At 43.2% G+C, this 19,437-nt stretch overlaps 1 protein-coding gene across 1 annotated transcript in view; it reads left to right on the plus strand.

Annotated features, from left to right (window-relative positions):
• Window positions 1-18,385, plus strand: part of LOC107125744 (sulfotransferase 6B1-like) — an 18,885-nt gene extending 500 nt beyond the window's left edge. The window contains exons 2-7 of the mRNA XM_015429198.1: window positions 3,326-3,447; window positions 7,100-7,189; window positions 10,111-10,237; window positions 12,609-12,703; window positions 15,417-15,573; window positions 17,646-18,385. Of these exons, the coding sequence (XP_015284684.1) occupies window positions 3,326-3,447; window positions 7,100-7,189; window positions 10,111-10,237; window positions 12,609-12,703; window positions 15,417-15,573; window positions 17,646-17,776 (722 nt within the window). The 3' untranslated portion in view covers window positions 17,777-18,385. The remainder of the gene's footprint in view (window positions 1-3,325; window positions 3,448-7,099; window positions 7,190-10,110; window positions 10,238-12,608; window positions 12,704-15,416; window positions 15,574-17,645) is intronic.
• Window positions 18,386-19,437: the final 1,052 nt, after the last annotated feature.

The raw sequence follows: 19,437 nt of genomic DNA on the forward strand, positions 1-19,437 counted from the left end.
CTTTCCAACATGTTTTCAGGTTGTTTGTTTTAGTGTTCATGCAAGTGAGTTTGTTAGGCAGCAGACACCGCACATCCCTTTCAGAAGAAGTATTTTCTGCTTTCTTCTGTGCTGTATGCTTTCTTAGGCTGTTTATTTCTACAATGAATTTCACCCAAATTAGCCCTTCCTTGTGACTAACCCCCCATATGTATGGTTGGTGAACTCTGGTTCAGTGTATCTGAGGAAGTGTGCTTGCACATGAAAGTTTATACTCAGAATAAAACTTTGTTGGTATTAAAGGTGCCACTGGACTCCAACTTCGTTCTGTTGCTTCAGACCAACAGTGATCAGCATGGTTTACTGGTATACAACAAAGACAAAAACTAACGGCCGGCTGGTCAACTATATACACACCTGGGGACACTCCCCTAGGTCCCGTTGGTGGGTTTAAATCTCCCGCCACGGTCCTATTGGTTCCCCAGTGGAGAGACTAGGAGCCTAGTCCCCATTGTTCCTGCAGAGTCAAACTCTGGGGTATTTGCTGGCCCCTGGTGGCGGTCAGCAGACATTTTTTTATATAAAATCTCCTCAAAAGGAGAGGACTTTATTGCTTTAAATTTTTCAGAAAAAAGGGAGGGTATATAGAGGGATTAAGAAAAGTGGTGAGTGATGAGTAAATTAGTATATTAATCTTTTATCAGTATTAGTACAGTCCATAGCTTCAACCGTGAGTAGTCTATCTTCTTGCTTCTTTACCTGTCAAAGATTTTAAAAAATTAATTAGATTAGTAAAGTCCTTTTGGGTTAGTATAGTATTGTCCTTTGCAGCACACTCAAAAGCTCTTCACACATTGGGGCATCTGCCTTTTCTCTCTCTCAAGTTATAGGAGACACCACCCACCGCTCCTTTTTCTTCCGGTTCTCCGTCTCCTCCCTCCGGGTTGCTGTCCTCGTCACTACTCAAGACTTTCCACTTAGCAAGTTCTGCTTCTTCCTCTGAGCTGGCGTGTCTCTTCAAAAATTCTTCTGCTTTGAAAATGGAGTCAATCTTCTCTCTCTTGTCTTTAAACTTAAAGACCAGTCCTTCTGGAATCAACCAGCTGTAATTGATTTGACGATTTTGCAAGAATGTGGTCAGTCCTTTATATGCCTTCTGCTTCTGTCGAATTTCAAATGGTACATCTTTTAAAATCCTTATAGCTTGCTGTCCAATCTTCAAGGGTGTTGCTGATGTCGCTTACAAAATCTGATCTCTGACATGTTGTTTAGTAAATTTGACAACCACTTCAGCTGGCAGATTATTTTTCTTTGTAAAGTTAGAATAGGATCTGTATATCAGATCCATTTCTTCGCTTAATTTATCCGCTTCACTGCCCATCAGTGGTGCCAACGCTTCTGTTAATATGCTTCTGAGATCCTCTTTTTCTGCTTCTTGAATTCCTTGTAACCGGAGAGTCAAATTAGATTTTTCCATTTGTAACATCAGTAATTTGTTGTCTTGCATTTCTTGCTTTCTTTCCATTTTACTGACCTTCTTGATTTTCTGCGTATCTTCCATTGAATCCAGACATTTCTTTGCAATCTCCTCCATTTTCTTGGCAGTATCTGTTAACTGCATCTGTTGACTGCTGAGAACACTTTCCATGCTTACCAAAGTTTGGCTGATTTTCTGCATCTGTTCCAGCAGAGGGCGAAGCATCTCACTTTCTGGCTGATTGACAGCCATACCGGAGAGGCGGGAACCAGGACCGGAAGTGACTGTTAGCTTCTTCGCTTGCTTTTCCTTCTCCTTCTCCTTGTCTTTTTTAGCCCCCGACATCTTGGCTGTTTGTTTACTTTTTTAAAGTCCGTGCCACACTGCTTGGGAAAAAATCCCTTTTCTTCACTTTAACAAACTTCCCAAAAGGTAACTTCACTGCTTGCAATTTCACTCCCCCCTTACTCTGCTTACAGTCCCAGTCTTATCAAAAAGGGGGGGCTTCCACCATCCTCCCTCCAGCGCTTGTTCGATAAGAGGGGGAGATGCGCTTGTATCTTTTAATGCTTTCGATCGGCAACTCACAGTTTGCAGCTGTTCACTTTCACTTTCAAACGTTCATTCGTTTCATCACTCTGCGAAGTCCGGTGGCGTTGCTAGTCCCCATTCGGGGCACTGCCGCGGCGGGGTCCTTTGGGGCATGGGGTGAGCCTCAATTTCCAATCAGTTGGGCTGGTAAAGAGGCACTACCCCGGCGCGCCCCAGTTCGGAGCCTTTGACTAAGGCTACTTCGGATCTCCGCTTATGCGGATCTCCCCCCCGCCGCGCGTGGGCGAGTCAACTCCAGGAGCGTCCCGAGAGTGCGACCGCCATTCGTGCCGCCAAAACCGGAAGTCAAAGGTGCTATTTGTTAGTCTTAAAGGTGTGGGAGTGCAAGGAAGCCCCGCCAAGGCCCTCCCTGGCCCCAGGCAGGCAGGGGTGGGGAGAGGCGGGGAGGAAGCAACTTACCCTCCCTCTTCTCCTGCCTCCTCCTGGCTGAATGAGGGCCGGAAGCGGAGCGGCCAGAAGCAGGGGGCGGGGATTCATCGTGTGCCCCGCCCCCCACACCTCACCCGGGGGAACTGCCCCGCAATCCCCCCGAATTGACCTCTGGTAAGATGTCACTTTAGCATGATGTCATCACGTTGGGGATGTCGTGCATGGTGACATCACCTGTCCCCCACTCCCAGAGAGCTCCCTCTCACCCTCCGCCAGTGAGGAGGTAAGACCTGGCAACCCTATGGGAGGATGTTTTAGCTTTAGAAGCTGCTGGGATAATGACCTGTCTTGTTCCTGGCAAATGTCTACTAAAGTTTTGAAAGACTGAGTTGCCAAGTCAGGGGAAATTCCTGGAGATTGGAGTGTGGAGCCTTGGCAGGAGTTCCTTTTCTCCCATACTCTATGGTAGACTCTACAGTCTGCCCTTTGAAGCTGCCATTTCCTTCAAGGGTATGACTGGGTTGCCAACTCTGGGTTGGGAAATTCCTGGACATTTGGGACTGGAACCTGGAAAGGATGGGGGATGGGGAACAGATGGACCTCAGCAAGGTATAATGCCATAGAGTCCATCTTTGAAAGCGGCCATTTTCTCTGGGGGAACTGATCTCTGTCACTTGGAGATCAGTTGTAAATCCAGGAGATCTTCAGGTCCCACCTGGAGGCTGGGAACCCTATAAGAAAGTAGTAGTTATTTTTATGCCTGTAGCCACAGGTCCAGACAGAGTTAGGCATGCTTAAAGCCTATGCATTTCATGTAAATATGTGCTGAGTTCAGTGGCTTACTGTCCCTGGAATTTCCCTGTGACTCCATTCTCTTTTCTGTTGCAGGCACTAACTGGATGCTACATATTCTGAATGAAATGGTAGCTGCTACTCAGGACAACAAGGATTTACCACCACTACCTGGCCGCTTCCAAATGCTTGAATTTGGACCCCCAGAAAAAGTTCATGTCAGTATGAATTCATAAAGTTAGTTTAGGAAACAATCAGTGTTTTACAGTGCAATCCTATGCAGAGTTACTCCAATTTAAGCCCATCAATTTCAGTGAGGGACTACAGTAACTGTGCATAGGACTGCACTGTAAATGTGTTTAGTTTACAATATTCCACACAGTAATATGACACTTTACAGGTACACTGTGTGACTGTACAAACATTTAAACAGTTAGATTCCTTGAACTCTGGAACCAATTCTAATCTACCGTCATACAAACACACAATATATATAATTACAGATTGTCACAGAGAGTTAGAAATTTAAAATGTTCAAACTGTTACTAAATTGTCTAACTTGGTTGCCAATGAGCTAGCCTAGACTTTTCTTGACAACCCACACATGTTGACAGAAGCTATGCTCCCTTGATTCCATACTGCATTTTCTTCTGATTCTTCTAATTCTTACTTCTGGCAACTACTACCATGGATCTTATGCAGCCATGAAAAATATAGTCAGTCACTTACAAGCAAGATGTTATGGCAAGTATGAGAAAGTAGAACCACCTTGATCTTTCTCTGTAATCTTGTCTCAAGCCTTAGTTCTCTTGGCCAAGTTCCTTCAGCAGAAAGGGTGGTTAGAGATTGGAATCTGGTAGAGTGGTCACTTGGCACCCTGGTTATATCTCTCCCCTCTCGTAATATTCCTACTACTCTTTAACCTGGTAGCAGCCACTTAAAATGCAATCGTTCCTAAATCAGTGGGCTTAGAAAAGTGTAACTGTGCCTAGGGATAGCACTATTCCTTTATGAGCATTTAAGGAGGATTTAGTCATAGTGGTAATACCGCAGCAACTACATGTGGCCTAGCCAGAATTCTTTCATACTGAATATATTCCTTTAATTGGTGCTCTCTGAAGCATGAATGTAACTTGGGGATGGGCTTGAACCCCTACCAAAATTTCTCCTTCCCTTTTATGATAATATTAGATATACTGTTTGGGGAGCTTGATTATAAATACACCACTGTTTTTGTAACTTGACACTGAGGAACAGCATGTGACAACCTCCTTTCCTACAAACCATTTCAACCTCAATCTGGCACAACTTCCATATCAGTGGAAAGCTGGGCTTCAGTGCTTTTTGAGGTAAACTCTCATACTCTTAACAGGGTTCACTTTGCAAGAATGTATCACAGAGCACAGAAACACTGACTAGCCTATGGCCAGTATAAGCCACTGAGTCAACCTAGCCATCTACCCTGACAATTCAATGATCAGGCTAGGAGGCAGAACCACCGCTTCCGCCAGCCAGAACCAATCTTGATTCTCTGTCTCAGCAAAAGAACTGGGAACATCAGGAATCCCTCTGTGCTCTCCAGCCGCCTCTTAAGTGGGGTTCAGAGGTGTTATGTACTGGAATTGAATCATCCCTGATTGAATCACCCCGGAGACTGGCTGAGCTTGGAGCGAAAGAACAATACCCTGCCAGGATTCTGGAAGTAACCAATCTAGTAGTAATGTTATGTAAACAGCCTATCACTGGGAGTGGAGTGTGTTTGGGTGTGGCAATTCCATGCTATTTAACAGAGCTGAGTCTCTGGGGTCTTGTCTGGCGCTTGCTGAAATCACTAATAAAGTAGAACTGATCACTAGGCTTGTGGTCTATTCATCCATTGAACCCACCATTTAACAAGAGCCTTTACCTCTGATAGATTGCTATCACCTCCTGATCCCTATCCTCCTGACCAATTTGGTCATTTGGCATCCTGGTTATATCTGTCCCCTCTTGTAAAAGTCCTACTGTTCACTTTGGTGCTGCTTTTGTAACTTGAGCCACAGTGAGGCTTGTAGGTTGGAACCAAGGCAATCACTTTCTCTTAACTAAAAAGCTTTATTCTACTGGCAAAACTCTAGATTAAATACACATTATAGGGCTAGGGTGCAGAATAATAAGATAAATCAAACAGGGAAAGATTACTAATGTACTTGGAATTTACAGATCCTGAGCATTTGATCTCCCCTCCCTGTTTGGTGTAGTGGTTAAGTGCACGGACTCTAATCTGGGAGAACCGGGTTTGATTCCCCACTCCTCCACTTGCACCTGCTGGATGACCTTGAACAAGCTATAGTTCTGGCACAGCTGTTCTTGAAAAAGAGCAGTTTCTGTCAGAGCTCTCTCAGCCCCACCTACCTCACAGGGTGTCTGTTGTGGGGAGGGGAAGGGAAAGGAGTTCGTAAGTTGCTCTTGAGACTCCTTTGGGTAGTGAAGGGCGGGGTATAAATCCAATCTCCTCTCCTCCTTCTGTGGGAGAGTCAAATGGGTATATGCATAAAGAGGATGCTGTCCTTCTCCCACAGTCTCACGTGCATGGACAGAAGAACAGGTCCTTTTCTGTTCTCCCTTCCACATGGGTTATAAAGTCTTCTTAACCAATCTGAGTCTTGGGGTCTGACAGCATTTGCCCACCAAAACCTATCCATCCAATGGAGAGGCAGGAACATATCAAAGAGAGGCCATGTTTTCACTTCTGGATGTGAAACCATATCTATCCAGCAGGATGAGGTTTTTCCCAGCCTTGGTGCCACACAAACAGGGGTAATTTCCTGCGGGAGCGCACAGGAGCGGAGCTTTGGCAGTAAGGAGCCCAGGGGGCAGGCACATGCAACAAGCCCCTCCCCCTGCTCCCAGCAGCCCTCAGTCGGGCCACGAGGAGCAAGAAGCAGCTAGGTAAGTTGCAGAGCCCCCTCCCCCAGCCCACCTTCAGTTACAATCTCCTCTGTGAGGGCAGATCTGAACATCCCCCCCCCAATAGCTAGCAATTCCAAAACAGTTTAGTGGCACCTTTAAGACCAAGTTTTATTCAGGTACAAGCTCTCCTTCCTCTGCGAGGACAGATCTGCACATCCCCCCCCCTCAATAGCTAGCAATCCAAAACAATCCAGTGAAGCCTGAGCAGTGGGTGTTGCCTTCTGACACACTTCCGGTGATGTCAGGGGGTGTGGCATATGCAAATAAGTTATGCTAACGAGCTATGCTAATGAGCTCTTGCACCTCTTTTTCTATGAAATGACCCCTGCACACAAATAAAGGTCAGTCCCCATAAATGTCACCCCCCTTCTGCTCTGATCTATGACAGCTACTTCTCATGCTCACAGATAACTCAAGTCAGGAGGAAACAGAGGCATACTGAACTGCTGGGTCCATCTTGTGCTGGGAAATTTCAGTGAGGATTCACTCCTCATTTTCAAAGCTTTTGCCCATTGGGAGTAAATGATGCAGTTCTAGCAGACACAGAAACTCTATTTGGACATTGAAGTCCTAGCATCACAAACAAATAAAATTAATTGAAGGACTGAGGTGTTTTGGGTCAGTATATTTGCAAATGTATTGATGTGAGAAGAAAGCAAAAACTAATGCCCTTTTTTGTCGTATTAATGCCACTTCCTGTATTAGTAATAATACTATTTGTTGTCATTCCCAAATTAACAAGGAAAATGTCGCCATTAACACTTACGTATTTCTGTCACTGAAGAAAACTATGGGTTGGATCCCATAGATCTGTTACACTAACAGCAGTGCTTTCATGCCTGTGTGTGGAAATGTCCCCTGATGCAAGAGTCTTAAAATTACAACAGTTACATTAATTTGATATAAATTTCATTTTAGAACTTAAAAAACGATCCCTCGCCACGTGTTTTTGTTACTCACCTCCTTCATGATAACCTCCCCAAGTCTTTCTTTGAGAAAAAGACAAAAGTAAGTAACCATTTTATTACTACTCTTATTGTATAGTAATATTACCTCATAGCAGTAATTGGAAACATCAGATATTGAAATAATGCAGATCTCATAATCAGTGTTCCCTCTAAGCTGAGTTAGTGTGAGCTAGCTCACAGTTTTTTAGCCTCCGGCTCACACATTTCTGTCTCTACTCAGGAAGGATGGCTCCAGAACAAACTAATTTATGCAGTAGCCAAATCACCTGCTCACAACTTTAATGCCAGGAGCTGACAAAGTAGAGTTTTTGCTCACAGGACTCTATATCTTAGAGGGAACATTGCTCATAATATAACTTCTGCAAAAGTTGCACCTCTTGTAAATTCAGTAGAGCTAGTGGGAGTGGTGTTTCCTTTCATGTCATCTCTGCACAGACAATGCCTCTGGAATTGAGGTGCTCTCAGACTGGCTGTCTACCATATCACTGGGTCAATTACACAGTCCACATGAAAGAAATGTGTTCACCATGTGGACTTAAGAGTCATATTGCTGTCAGTGGTCCACACTGGAAAATTCCTTTACAGATGTGCATGATGTGAGAATTCAGATCAGGACTGCATGGTGTGAGAAGAGGTTTCTATCAAGAACCCCTCCAACTGACCCAGCAAATCCAACTCACAGTCCTCAGGGAAGGAACCTGAGGAGCACAGGACCTGAGAGACCATGGAGGGCCCAGCATGGCAAAGGTGCCTGCCAGGAATGTACCAGCACCTGCTGAAGACATACCAGCAGCACCAGAAGCCACACTGCCAGATCCTGCATGGGAAGCCTCCCCTCACCTGGCCTTGAGTCAGCTGTTATAGGACTCCACCAAGCAGGACTCTAACCTGGGCCTGCAGCCCCTCAGAGGCCTCTCCTGCTCTGCAGGAATATGGCAGCAGTGGAAAGTCCAGGCTGAGGCAGCAAAAAGGAGGTGAAGTGCCTGACTGGCTGTACATAACCTTCCTTTAGATCTAGAGCAGACGGCTGAGGATCGTCCTTCTTCACTGGATCCAGGCCAATGCACGTAACAACTGCAGGAGCACAACACCGTCCAGCAGTGCAGCTGATACTGGTAACCTCCCAGCCTATTTAGGCTGAGGCTTGGGAAGGCTGCATCAACTGGTCCACTAGGCCCAAGTCTGTGTTCTAACTTCTAGACTCCAGTTCCTGCTCCTGGCTGCCAGCTCCTGTCAGTGCCCTCCAAGTCTTGCTGTCTAGGCCTGAGGGCACTATCCCTGAGGTCACCTGACTGGGCTTGCATGCAGAGTGCAGGACAACTTCATTCTTCCTGCCGTGCCATTTTCCTGACCTGAAACAGCCCCAAGAAGCTGGTATTTGCCTTCTTAGTGGAAAATTACATATAGTCATCAGTACATGCAAGTTTATTTATTTATTTATTCATTCATTCCATTTATATCCTGCCCTCCCCGCGAACAGGCTCAGGGCGGCTTACATTAGTCAGTACAAGGTACCATAAAATCCACATAAAAACATTAAAAAGTTCACTCTACCAGCAAATAGTGGTTCCCTGCAGTGTGGTTGCCAGCCTCCAGGTGGGGCCTGGAGCTCTTCTGGCATTACAATTGATCTCCAGACAACATAGATCCATTCTTCTGGAGAAAATGACTGCTTTGGAGGATGGATACTATAGCATTAGACCCTGCTGAGGTCCCTCTGCTCTGTCAGCCCTGCCCAGCCCAGGCTGCACTCCAAATATCCAGATATTTCTCAATCCAGAGTTGGCAACCTTATTTTGGGGGTATTTTGGGGTGAGGGAGACAGTATGGGGAGAATGCTGAAGTCCCTTCACCTCACAGGTGGACCTGATCCAAATCAGGTCCATGCATACCTAGGAATTAAGTTCCTAGCATAGACGCAGACCACACATAGCATGTCTGTTGACAGTTCACATGTCCACCATGTGGGCTGTGTAATGTGTGTGTAGATACATATTTGGCGGGTTTTGTGTGTGCGCACGCCTTGAAGTCATGGTGACTTCTGGTGACCCCTAGTGGGGTTTGGGCGTTTCAGAGATGTGGCTTGATTGTCTGCCTCTGCATCCCAAGCCCTGGTATTCCTCGGAGGTCTCCCTTCTAGTTACTTGCCAGGGTCGGCCCTGCTTAGCTTCCGAGATCTGAAAAGATCGAGCTTGCCTGGGCTATCCAGGTCAGGGCTGTAATGTGTATAAAGGTAAAGCTAAAGGTTCCCTTGCTCGAAAGCCAGTCAAATCCGACTCTAGGGTTGCGGTGCTCATTCCCGTTTCAAAGCCGAAGAGCCAGCGCTGTCTGAAGACGTTTCCGTGGTCATGTGGCCGGCATGACTAAACACCAAGGCGCACGGAACGCTGTTACCTTCCCACCGAAGTGGTACCTATTTATCTACTTGCAATTGCTTGCTTTCGAACTGCTAGGTTGGCAGGAGCTGGAACTAGAGACGGGAGCTCACTCCATCATGCGGCACCCGGGTCTCGAACTGCTGAACTACTAACCTGCCACAGCCTGCAGTTCAGCGTCTTAACCACTTGAGCCACCGCAGCTCCGTAATGTGTATACTGGCACTTTATCACATGAAATTAAGCCACAATATATTGAAGAAGTCAGGTTTTGTTCCCTGCCTCCTTCCTCATAGTCAGTAGTCTCCTGGGGAAAATTCTTTTTGGACCCAGATTTGGACCCTGAATATGAAGCAAAAGGTGTCTCGGAGGAAATGTTACTTGAACACAAGTCCACACCACTCAGCTTCTTGCCTCTTTGTTGTGGCAGTCTCGTATTTCCCCAGAGCAATTGTGAAAAATCCAAAACATTTAAGGGGAATAAGAGAATCCCGTTACAGATTTTGATGCATTAGCAGGTTCACATAATCTGGGATATTACTGTTGAATTAAACCATGGACATGCAACATGTTCTTGTTTTAACAGATACTGGTGGTATTTCGGAATCCCAAAGATGCAGCTGTATCCTACTTCCATTTCTACAACAAGAATCCTCTGCTTCCAAATATCACCTCATGGGATGAATTCTTTCAGAAGTTCATGAGTGGTGAAGGTATATTTTGTTAGAAACTCTAGCAGTCTATTCCTGAATTCTGTCCAGTTTTGAATGTAATATGGGGAAGATAAGGACACTTCAGGCTAGGCACAATGGAAGGTCTTGAAATACCTCAATTTCAGATGACCAAGGAGTGGCATCCATGTGACCCATCTTGCAGCCAACCCAGACAGGAGGGCAGAGATCAGCCCCCACCTCTGGAACGTAGAAGCTAATCTCAGCATTTTCTCCCACCAGCTCTTTGATTCCCCCCCCCGCCCCTCCACAGCTGTGCTGCAGTTTAACTTGCACTGTAGCCCAATGGAAGGAGGAAAAGCAGGTTGTTGTCATTGCCAGCCCTTCTGCACAGATGCAAAGGAAGAAAAGGGGGAGGGTGGCAGACAGCAGGGGTGACTGTGTTGACAGTATCTCCGCCTGCCTTGATGCTGCTTACTGCTGATATCAGAGCAGAGGCACAGTTTTTTGCTCCTCCTGTGGAAGCAGCCCATACTGACTTTAAATAATTTTCTTATGTTGTGTAGGCAGAGCTTCAAATGAACAAGCATTGTTAGACAGGCTCCTAGCAGCTATATTCAGATTGGCCGCCCTTGCAGAGCAGGCCAATCAGGTAACAGAACTGTAAGTCATGCCATGCAAATGAAGGCTCCTAGCTACGATGTTCTTATTGTTTTATTTGTATCAGTTGTGGGTGTGTTTGGGACTGGGTGTGTTTTGTATATAGTTGTGGCTCGCAGCGTGTTTTGTTGTTCTTAATGTTACTGAAATAAAGAGCTATGCTGAAATCATGATAGCCTCTTGAACCCACTACTTAACATCATACATTTTGACAGTCTTTCATTTCAAGATTAATCAGTCTGGGTCACAGTTACCCACACAGTTTAGTTCACACAACCAGGACTGTTTCAGCTAATAACTTTTAATCAACATAGGTCCCTGCCACACGGCAGGGAAAAGGACGGTCGAACTGCCGCTAATCTGAGCCGCATCAAAGTTAAGACGGCACGGTGGGATCTCACGGATCCCCCGAGCTGCGGCGCCGTTGGGAAGGGGAGCAACGGTGGGAAGGGGAGGCTGGCGATCTGCGCATGCTCACACATGCGTAGTTCAGCCAGGAGCTGGGGATGCGCTGGTGCAAGGACGCGCCGGCGATCCCACGGCCGCACTTGCTGCGGCCAATTCGAAAGAACCACCCAGGTAGTCGGTTCTTTTTTGGTGCGCTTCATGGGCGGGATGGGACGGATCGGGGACGGTAGCACGACGTTCCCCAGATGTTGCTGTGGGATCGCGCCCTTTTGCTCCAGCCCCGATCCGTCCTTCTCCCGGCCCAAACAGCTCGTATGAACAGGGCCATAGATTCTAAATCTTGTGGGCACAATCCAGTCAGAGTTAAATGCTTGGAAATCTTGATTTCAGCAGTATTAAGCACAAAACCAAACCTTCTCAGCTGAAATCAATAGGACTTCAAACTCAAAGTGTTTAACTTTGACTGAATCTGTGTTCAGCAATGGGGACTTCTGTGGGGGAAAATAGTATGCAAACTGTCATTGTGTGCATAATTCTGTTTTGTATGTATATATATTTTTGGGGTAGGGGAATTATAGACCAAATCATATCATACTAGTGGTCAAAAAGGCTAACAACTTTTGATCACCAATATCAAAACAGAATGATTAAAGCACCCTTCAAAGTGGTCTGAACATAGTAAAAGGGCATTTCTTCCTCTTTTTGTAATAACTTTATTGGTGACGCATCTGGTATACGTTTGTATTCCTGAGAAGGACTAGCATAGCATTGTGAAATTGCTCCCATAATCTCTAGAAGAATATAAAATATCCATCTTCAACTACTTATAATGTGGAGTGTATTAAAGCAATCCTAAGAATATTTTCCTGGGAATAAAACCCATCAAATAAAATGGGGCTTACTTCAGTGTAGACCTCTTTAGGATTGTCCTCTAATACTGCAATTTTAAGAATATTTATCTGGGAGTAAGCCCTACTGAATAAATCATTCTTAGTAGACCGGCTTAGGAATGTTCTCATACTGTGCAACACTAAGCACTTTCTGACCCCATTGACTTCAATGGATTGTGCTGTAGGATTGCACTGAAAGGCTTACAGGTTGATTTCAGTGATATAAAATCAATATATCATAGCCAAGATGGAATTCAAATGTATAACTGATTTATATAGGGTGAATTCAACTATTTCCTTCACTATCCAGTTGTTATCACATTCATTTATATTAACTGATTTTTACATGTTCTGAAAATGAACCTTGAATCATATGCTAAGCATATGCCATAAACTGAAACAACTGTAGTAGTGCAATTTTCTCTGGCTTTTGACATATGTTGGTTTCATTTCAGTTTGTTTCAAGTCCTATTTCGACCATGCTCTTGTTTGGGACAAACACATAGATGATGAAAATATTAAGATCATCACATTTGAAGACATGAAAGAAGTGAGCATTCTAATAAACTCAAATAACAATTTTACCCAATTAGCTTTCTGATCAGATGAGCTCATCAAGGGTCTACTTGTAAACAATCCTTGCAAAATAATTTTGCATTCCAAGTTTGAAGAAGACATGCCTAATGGATATTTTCTTCTACATAGTTCTGTAGCTTGTGATCTTATTCATACATGATTAAAGCAAAATACTATTTTATTATCTTTGGGAAGGGGTAATTATAAAAGTCGCGATCATCCAGTAATTGATTGACATTAAAACAATAAGATCATTGTTTCGTTATATACTTTTTCATCTCAAGACATCATGTTAATTTATATTTTGGATGAATTTTTGTAATAACAACTTTATATGGGACTTTAGGTATATTTAAACTTGCTAGTATTGGTGCTGCAAAATCTTCCAGTTTAAAAAAAAACATTTTTTACATAGAAGGAATTTTTTAGTGGATCATGAATTTGGCCCATGTGGTTGAGTCATATGATTCAGACTCTTCTGACCCTGGGAAGAAGTGGTTTTGGGGGGTCACAAGACCCATGTGCACTAATAGCCATGTGAACTGGGGGCGGCTGCAGTGAGGATGTAGAAAAGGGCAAAATTATTGTCTCCTCCTACTTTCTTAAGCATAGGGCTCTTTTTGTCTGGGGCAATTTCTCCCCCCTACCACCCCCAATCTCCATAGCTAATTAGTCATCAGTTCTACACGTCTGGGAATACTTTTCTGGATCAGGAGGGACTGCTCAGGGGAGAGGAAGGTAGCAAAGGTACATATTTGCCAGTGCCTTCCAGTGATGGAGCTCTGTATCCTACCCTGTGGAAATGTAAATTTTGGGCTGCATGAAATAGAAAATACTTGAATTTCAGTAAATATAAGTTGCAGAAATGCATAAAAAGTTAAATGTCGATGCTTGGCAATCAAACATTTTTGTGATGAGAATTGCTCCCATAATCTCTAGAAGAATATAAAATATCCATCTTCAACTACTTATAATGTGGAGTGTATTAAAGCAATCCTAAGAATATTTTCCTGGGAATAAAACCCATCAAATAAAATGGGGCTTACTTCAGTGTAGACCTCTTTAGGATTGTCCTCTAATAATGCAATTTTAAGAATATTTCTCTGGGAGTAAGCCCTACTGAATAAATCTGAATAGGATTCTTAGTAGACCTGCTTAGGAATGTTCTCATTCTGTGCAACACTAAGCACTTTCTGAGGCCATTGACTTCAATGGATTGTGCTGTAGGATTGCACTGAAAGGCTTACAGGTTGATTTCAGTGATGTAAAATCAATATATCATAGCCAAGATGGAATTCAAATGTATAACTGATTTATATAGGGTGAATTCAACTATTTCCTTCACTATCCAGTTGTTATCACATTCATTTATATTAACTGATTTTTACATGTTCTGAAAATGAACCTTGAATCATATGCTAAGCATATGCCATAAACTGAAACAACTGTAGTAGTGCAATTTTCTCTGGCTTTTGACATATGTTGGTTTCATTTCAGTTTGTTTCAAGTCCTATTTCGACCATGCTCTTGTTTGGGACAAACACATAGATGATGAAAATATTAAGATCATCACATTTGAAGACATGAAAGAAGTGAGCATTCTAATAAACTCAAATAACAATTTTACCCAATTAGCTTTCTGATCAGATGAGCTCATCAAGGGTCTACTTGTAAACAATCCTTGCAAAATAATTTTGCATTCCAAGTTTGAAGAAGACATGCCTAATGGATATTTTCTTCTACATAGTTCTGTAGCTTGTGATCTTATTCATACATGATTAAAGCAAAATACTATTTTATTATCTTTGGGAAGGGGTAATTATAAAAGTCGCGATCATCCAGTAATTGATTGACATTAAAACAATAAGATCATTGTTTCGTTATATACTTTTTCATCTCAAGACACCATGTTAATTTATATTTTGGATGAATTTTTGTAATAACAACTTTATATGGGACTTTAGGTATATTTAAACTTGCTAGTATTGGTGCTGCAAAATCTTCCAGTTTAAAAAAAAACATTTTTTACATAGAAGGAATTTTTTTGTGGATCATGAATTTGGCCCATGTGGTTGAGTCATGTGATTCAGACGCTTCTGACCCTGGGAAGAAGTGGTTTTTTGGGGTCACAAGAACCATGTGCACTAATAGCCAGTGAGGATGTAGAAAAGGGCAAAATTATTGTCTCCTCCTACTTTCTTAAGCATAGGGCTCTTTTTGTCTGGGGCAATTTCTCCCCCCTACCACCCCCAATCTCCATAGCTAATTAGTCATCAGTTCTACACGTCTGGGAATACTTTTCTGGATCAGGAGGGACTGCTCAGGGGAGAGGAAGGTAGCAAAGGTACATATTTGCCAGTGCCTTCCAGTGATGGAGCTCTGTATCCTACCCTGTGGAAATGTAAATTTTGGGCTGCATGAAATAGAAAATACTTGAATTTCAGTAAATATAAGTTGCAGAAATGCATAAAAAGTTAAATGTTGATGCTTGGCAATCAAACATTTTTGTGATGAGAACTCATCTACCGATGTATATATGATGCACCTATTGACCTAAGGTTATGCAGCCTACCTTTATTGTGCCTTCCTTATCCTTAGGTTTTAGGGAAGTTTAATATTTAATAAGTTGCACAAAGATGTGGCAATTTATGAAATAATAACTAATTTACTGTGTTGTTATTTTATAGAACCTTTATGAAGGAGTGAAACAAATAGCTGAGTTTTATGAGTTTTCCTTGCCTGATGAGACAATTCAGTCTATTACAGAGAAAGCCACATTTCAAGAAATGAGCAACAAATCCAGTGAAACCCATGGTTCATTTGCTCCAGTCCTTTTCAGGAAAGGTACTATTTTATGCAGAATAATAATCTCATTTCAAAGACCTACATAAAGGTGATGTAATTCTTCAAGCGACATGAGCCATTTTGTGAAGGCATCAACAGACAGATGCAGAAGTGTGGGTTGTAGCCTGTTAATGTTTAGTAAACATTTATTTTAATTCAAGTTCAGTTTTCTACCCCTATAGCATAAATAAAAAGCCTCTAACATTTTCTTCACAAGTCAGAAGTGACTTCATGGCAGTTAACACAACATTTTCTCTTTCTAATACTATAAATAAATTGAAAACTATCCTAGACAGTTTGAACAACTTTTGTTTTAAATGAGCACACAAGCCCAAGGCAGACGTAATATGTGGACATGGCACATGGTGGTGGCTGAAAATGGAACTTGGCTGTGCCACGACACCACAGTGTTTTGCAATTTCTTGCCCTCCACCAATGACAGTCAGTGATATGGAGCAGGGGCCAGGAATGCAGAATGTTGTGACATTAACTCTGTAAAGTTCTGTTAAACATCACAGAGAAAGGGAAAGCTAAGTGTGCAATTGCTGTCTTCAGTGGCAGCCATTTAAACCCCTGCTTTCTGCTCCCTACAAAAAAACACACCAACTGAGCAACAGGGAGCAGAAACCAGGGGGTTAAGTGGCTCTGAGCCATTTAAACTCCTGCTTTCTGCTCTTCACAAACTACCACGAACCACCACAAATTGCGTTAAAATTTGTGGAAACTTGTGGTGGCTCTTCAGTTCACAAACATCACTTTGCGAATCACAAATTGTCCAAAATTCATCATGAACTTTAGTTCATGAGCCAGTTCGTGCCTATCCCTATAAAGCACTAACATGATGGCAACTGTGGATGCATCAGAGCAAATAATAGTACTTACTCATGAATGTGTCAGTCCTGAAGAGAGATATTTTACTGCTGGAATAAAATACAGCAGTTTGAGAATGTAGGTTGAGAATGTTTTGAGAATGTTTGAGAATGTTTCCATAACTGTGACTGTATCTGTTGTTGTTCCCAGGAATGTGTAAAAATCTCCACTCATGTGGTTTTGCTATATTGCATGTAGAAGCGACATGTCAACTGCAGTTTCTGAACTGTCTTTAAATACATTCTATGGACAGCATATTAACAGTAGTCTGTTCACTGGTCAGGTCGTCATTCTTTAGGACCATCCATAGCTGCCACATCATCTACAGTGGGGGAAAATGAACCTTTGAGCTGGGTCCATCATTATGCTTTCCATCTAGTATTGCCAATTCAAAAATTCTGGTACCTGGCTGAGGCCTTGCAACAGCCCTTTTGGAGTCCATGGGCAGAGTATGGAGTAAGTCCGAGATGGAACCAGGGTCCAAACTGAGCAATTTTGGGTGGATCCAGAGGAGGAGCTGAGTGGTTTGGAAAGGAGCCCAGTAGAAAAGCTGTCTTATCAACCAAGGCATGCAATTGAAGCAAAAACCTAGTTAAGGGAATAGAAAAGGGTTTTCCCTATTGCAATGGGCCCCAAAGCTAATAAGCAGGCTAGGACAGTATTTTATCGTTAATTAGCAGCCCTCTGTGCACTGGATCCTTCATGAGTACTGCAGTCGAGTATGGTGTAGTGGCTAGTATGTTGAACTAGAATATAGCAGACCTGGGTTCTAATCCCCACTCTGCCAGGAAACTCATTCACATGATTGTTATAAGGATAATGTGAGGACAGGAGAACAGTGAATGCTACCCTGAGCTCCCTGAAGGAAGAGTGGAATAAAAATGTGCTAGATAAATATAAATAGAGAGAGAACCTCATCCAGAATAAACAAAGCAGAAAATCCTAAATCACTTGAACCATCATCTCTAACACATTTGGATGCTGATCGAAGAAGATGCTTACATCTGTAACTGAAATTTATCTCTTCATCTTGAATGGAAAAGAAGCCTGTGTGTTCATAAAGATACAGACGACAAGTATTCTGAGTAAATTGGAACAATCAAGTCACTTGTTTTTACAGTCCAGAATTATGTCTCTGCCCTCTGAACTTCTACATGTGAAGCCATAGATATTTTAAATAATTTGTCTTTGTTCCTACACAGGTGCAGTGGGTGACTGGAAGACATTGTTCACTGAAGCTCAGAGCAAGGAAATGGATGCAAAATTTGAAGAGTGTTTAGCAGGGACTAAACTGGGTGCTATGCTGAAATATGATAAACACTGCACATTTTAAATTTTGCAACATCAACAGTGCCATCCTTACAATGTAAGTCTGCTCAGAATGGCACCGCAAAAGCATGGTATCATGCTTATTAGTAATCCATTTTCTAAATGAGAATACAGTAATTAAAATGGTACAGATGTCTACACACAGAAAAAATTAACACACACACACAGACACTTTTTTGTTTCAAAGTCATGAATCTAAATTATTAATACTTTAAATGGGAGGAATTTAGAGGTTCACATGTATGTGTTATGAAAAAATTCCAGAGCAGCATTTCCTGGATTTTGTTCTTTGTGTGTCCATGTCCTACTGTAAAGATACAAAACTAATTTTAACCTCTACAAATGCTACTTTTCCATCTTGCTGTACATTCTGCTGAACTAGTTTTTTAAAATAATTTTTATTTTATTTTCAACAACAATAATAAAACAGTAATTCAATCAAGAATAACAGAGTACGCAACAACAATATAACAAAAATAAACTCACAACTTATATGAACAGTAATATATAAGAGGTGCAAAGCTTAGGAAAAGTCAATGCATGTAGATACCATATACCATATGTCCTTAGGAGAACATGTAATTGTGATACTGTTTATTAAAAAAAATATTACCACCCATTTCTTGTGCTGCTGAACTAGTTGAAATGATTTAGGGGACCTATTCTCATAATTCTTGGGTTCATATTTACCTGTACAAGCTCTATGACACAATCCACATATATGCCTCTGTCATATGCCCATTCTGTGCTAATTAGCAAAACAGCTGGGAGACCAAACTGTTCAGATTTTGATAGCAAAACCCAGTCTGCAATATGTGCAGAATAATGCTGACCTATCATACAAAACTGTTGAGGAGGGGAAGGGGGCAACCTGTTTGCGGCCCGTAGAATTTGACCCCCTGGTTTAATGTTCCTGAAACATGTCGGGTATCTTGGGGAGAGGCTCCAGCAGCTACCCTACGATTTTGGAGCCTCTCCCTCAAACCCCCTCCCCTCCAGCCCCCAGAATATACCCTATGTTTTCGCCATTGACTTCAATGGCCCATAGGATATAATGGGGCCGAACTGCGGGAGGCCGATTCAGAACAGAGAATCTGAATCGGCCCACAGCAACCTGAATGGGCCATTTTCGGGGGTACATTCGGTTCAGACCAACTGAACGCACATCCCTCCAGCAGCCGGCTTGCTTGGGCTCTGCAGCCGCGGGGATCCTGAGCAAGCCAAGGGAAGGGAAGGTGGTTTAAACCGCCTGTCCTTCCCTGCAGCAGCCGGCTTGCTCGGGTTCCCCAAGCAAAACCAAGGGAAGGGAAGGTGGCAGAGCAGCTGGAGACATTGAGCACTCGAGCCCCGCCCCCAGCAGCCCTCAGGCCAGAGCACCTGGAGCAGTCTTGGGAGGCAGATTGGCAAAAAGCAAAACCAAAAGTGCAGGAACTCGAGAGAACTCCAGGAATGGAGCCGGTTCCTCTTCCACAGCCCAAAAAGTGACCCACGAACCCTGAGCTTGCTTTTTCTCATTTGCGAGTCTGGCCTCCACACTCCTTTAATGAGGCAGCCCTGAAGCTTGGGGCGGCGGGAGTTTCTTTGCACGCAGCTTGTGCGTCTGGCTGAGTGCCTCTTCTGCTTGCCCACCTCTCGCCTCTGCACCTCATCTTCTGCCAGGCATGG

This window comes from Gekko japonicus, unplaced genomic scaffold, assembly GCF_001447785.1.
Source record: "Gekko japonicus isolate JY-2015 unplaced genomic scaffold, Gekko_japonicus_V1.1 scaffold2918, whole genome shotgun sequence".
Taxonomy (NCBI): Eukaryota; Metazoa; Chordata; class Lepidosauria; order Squamata; family Gekkonidae; genus Gekko; species Gekko japonicus.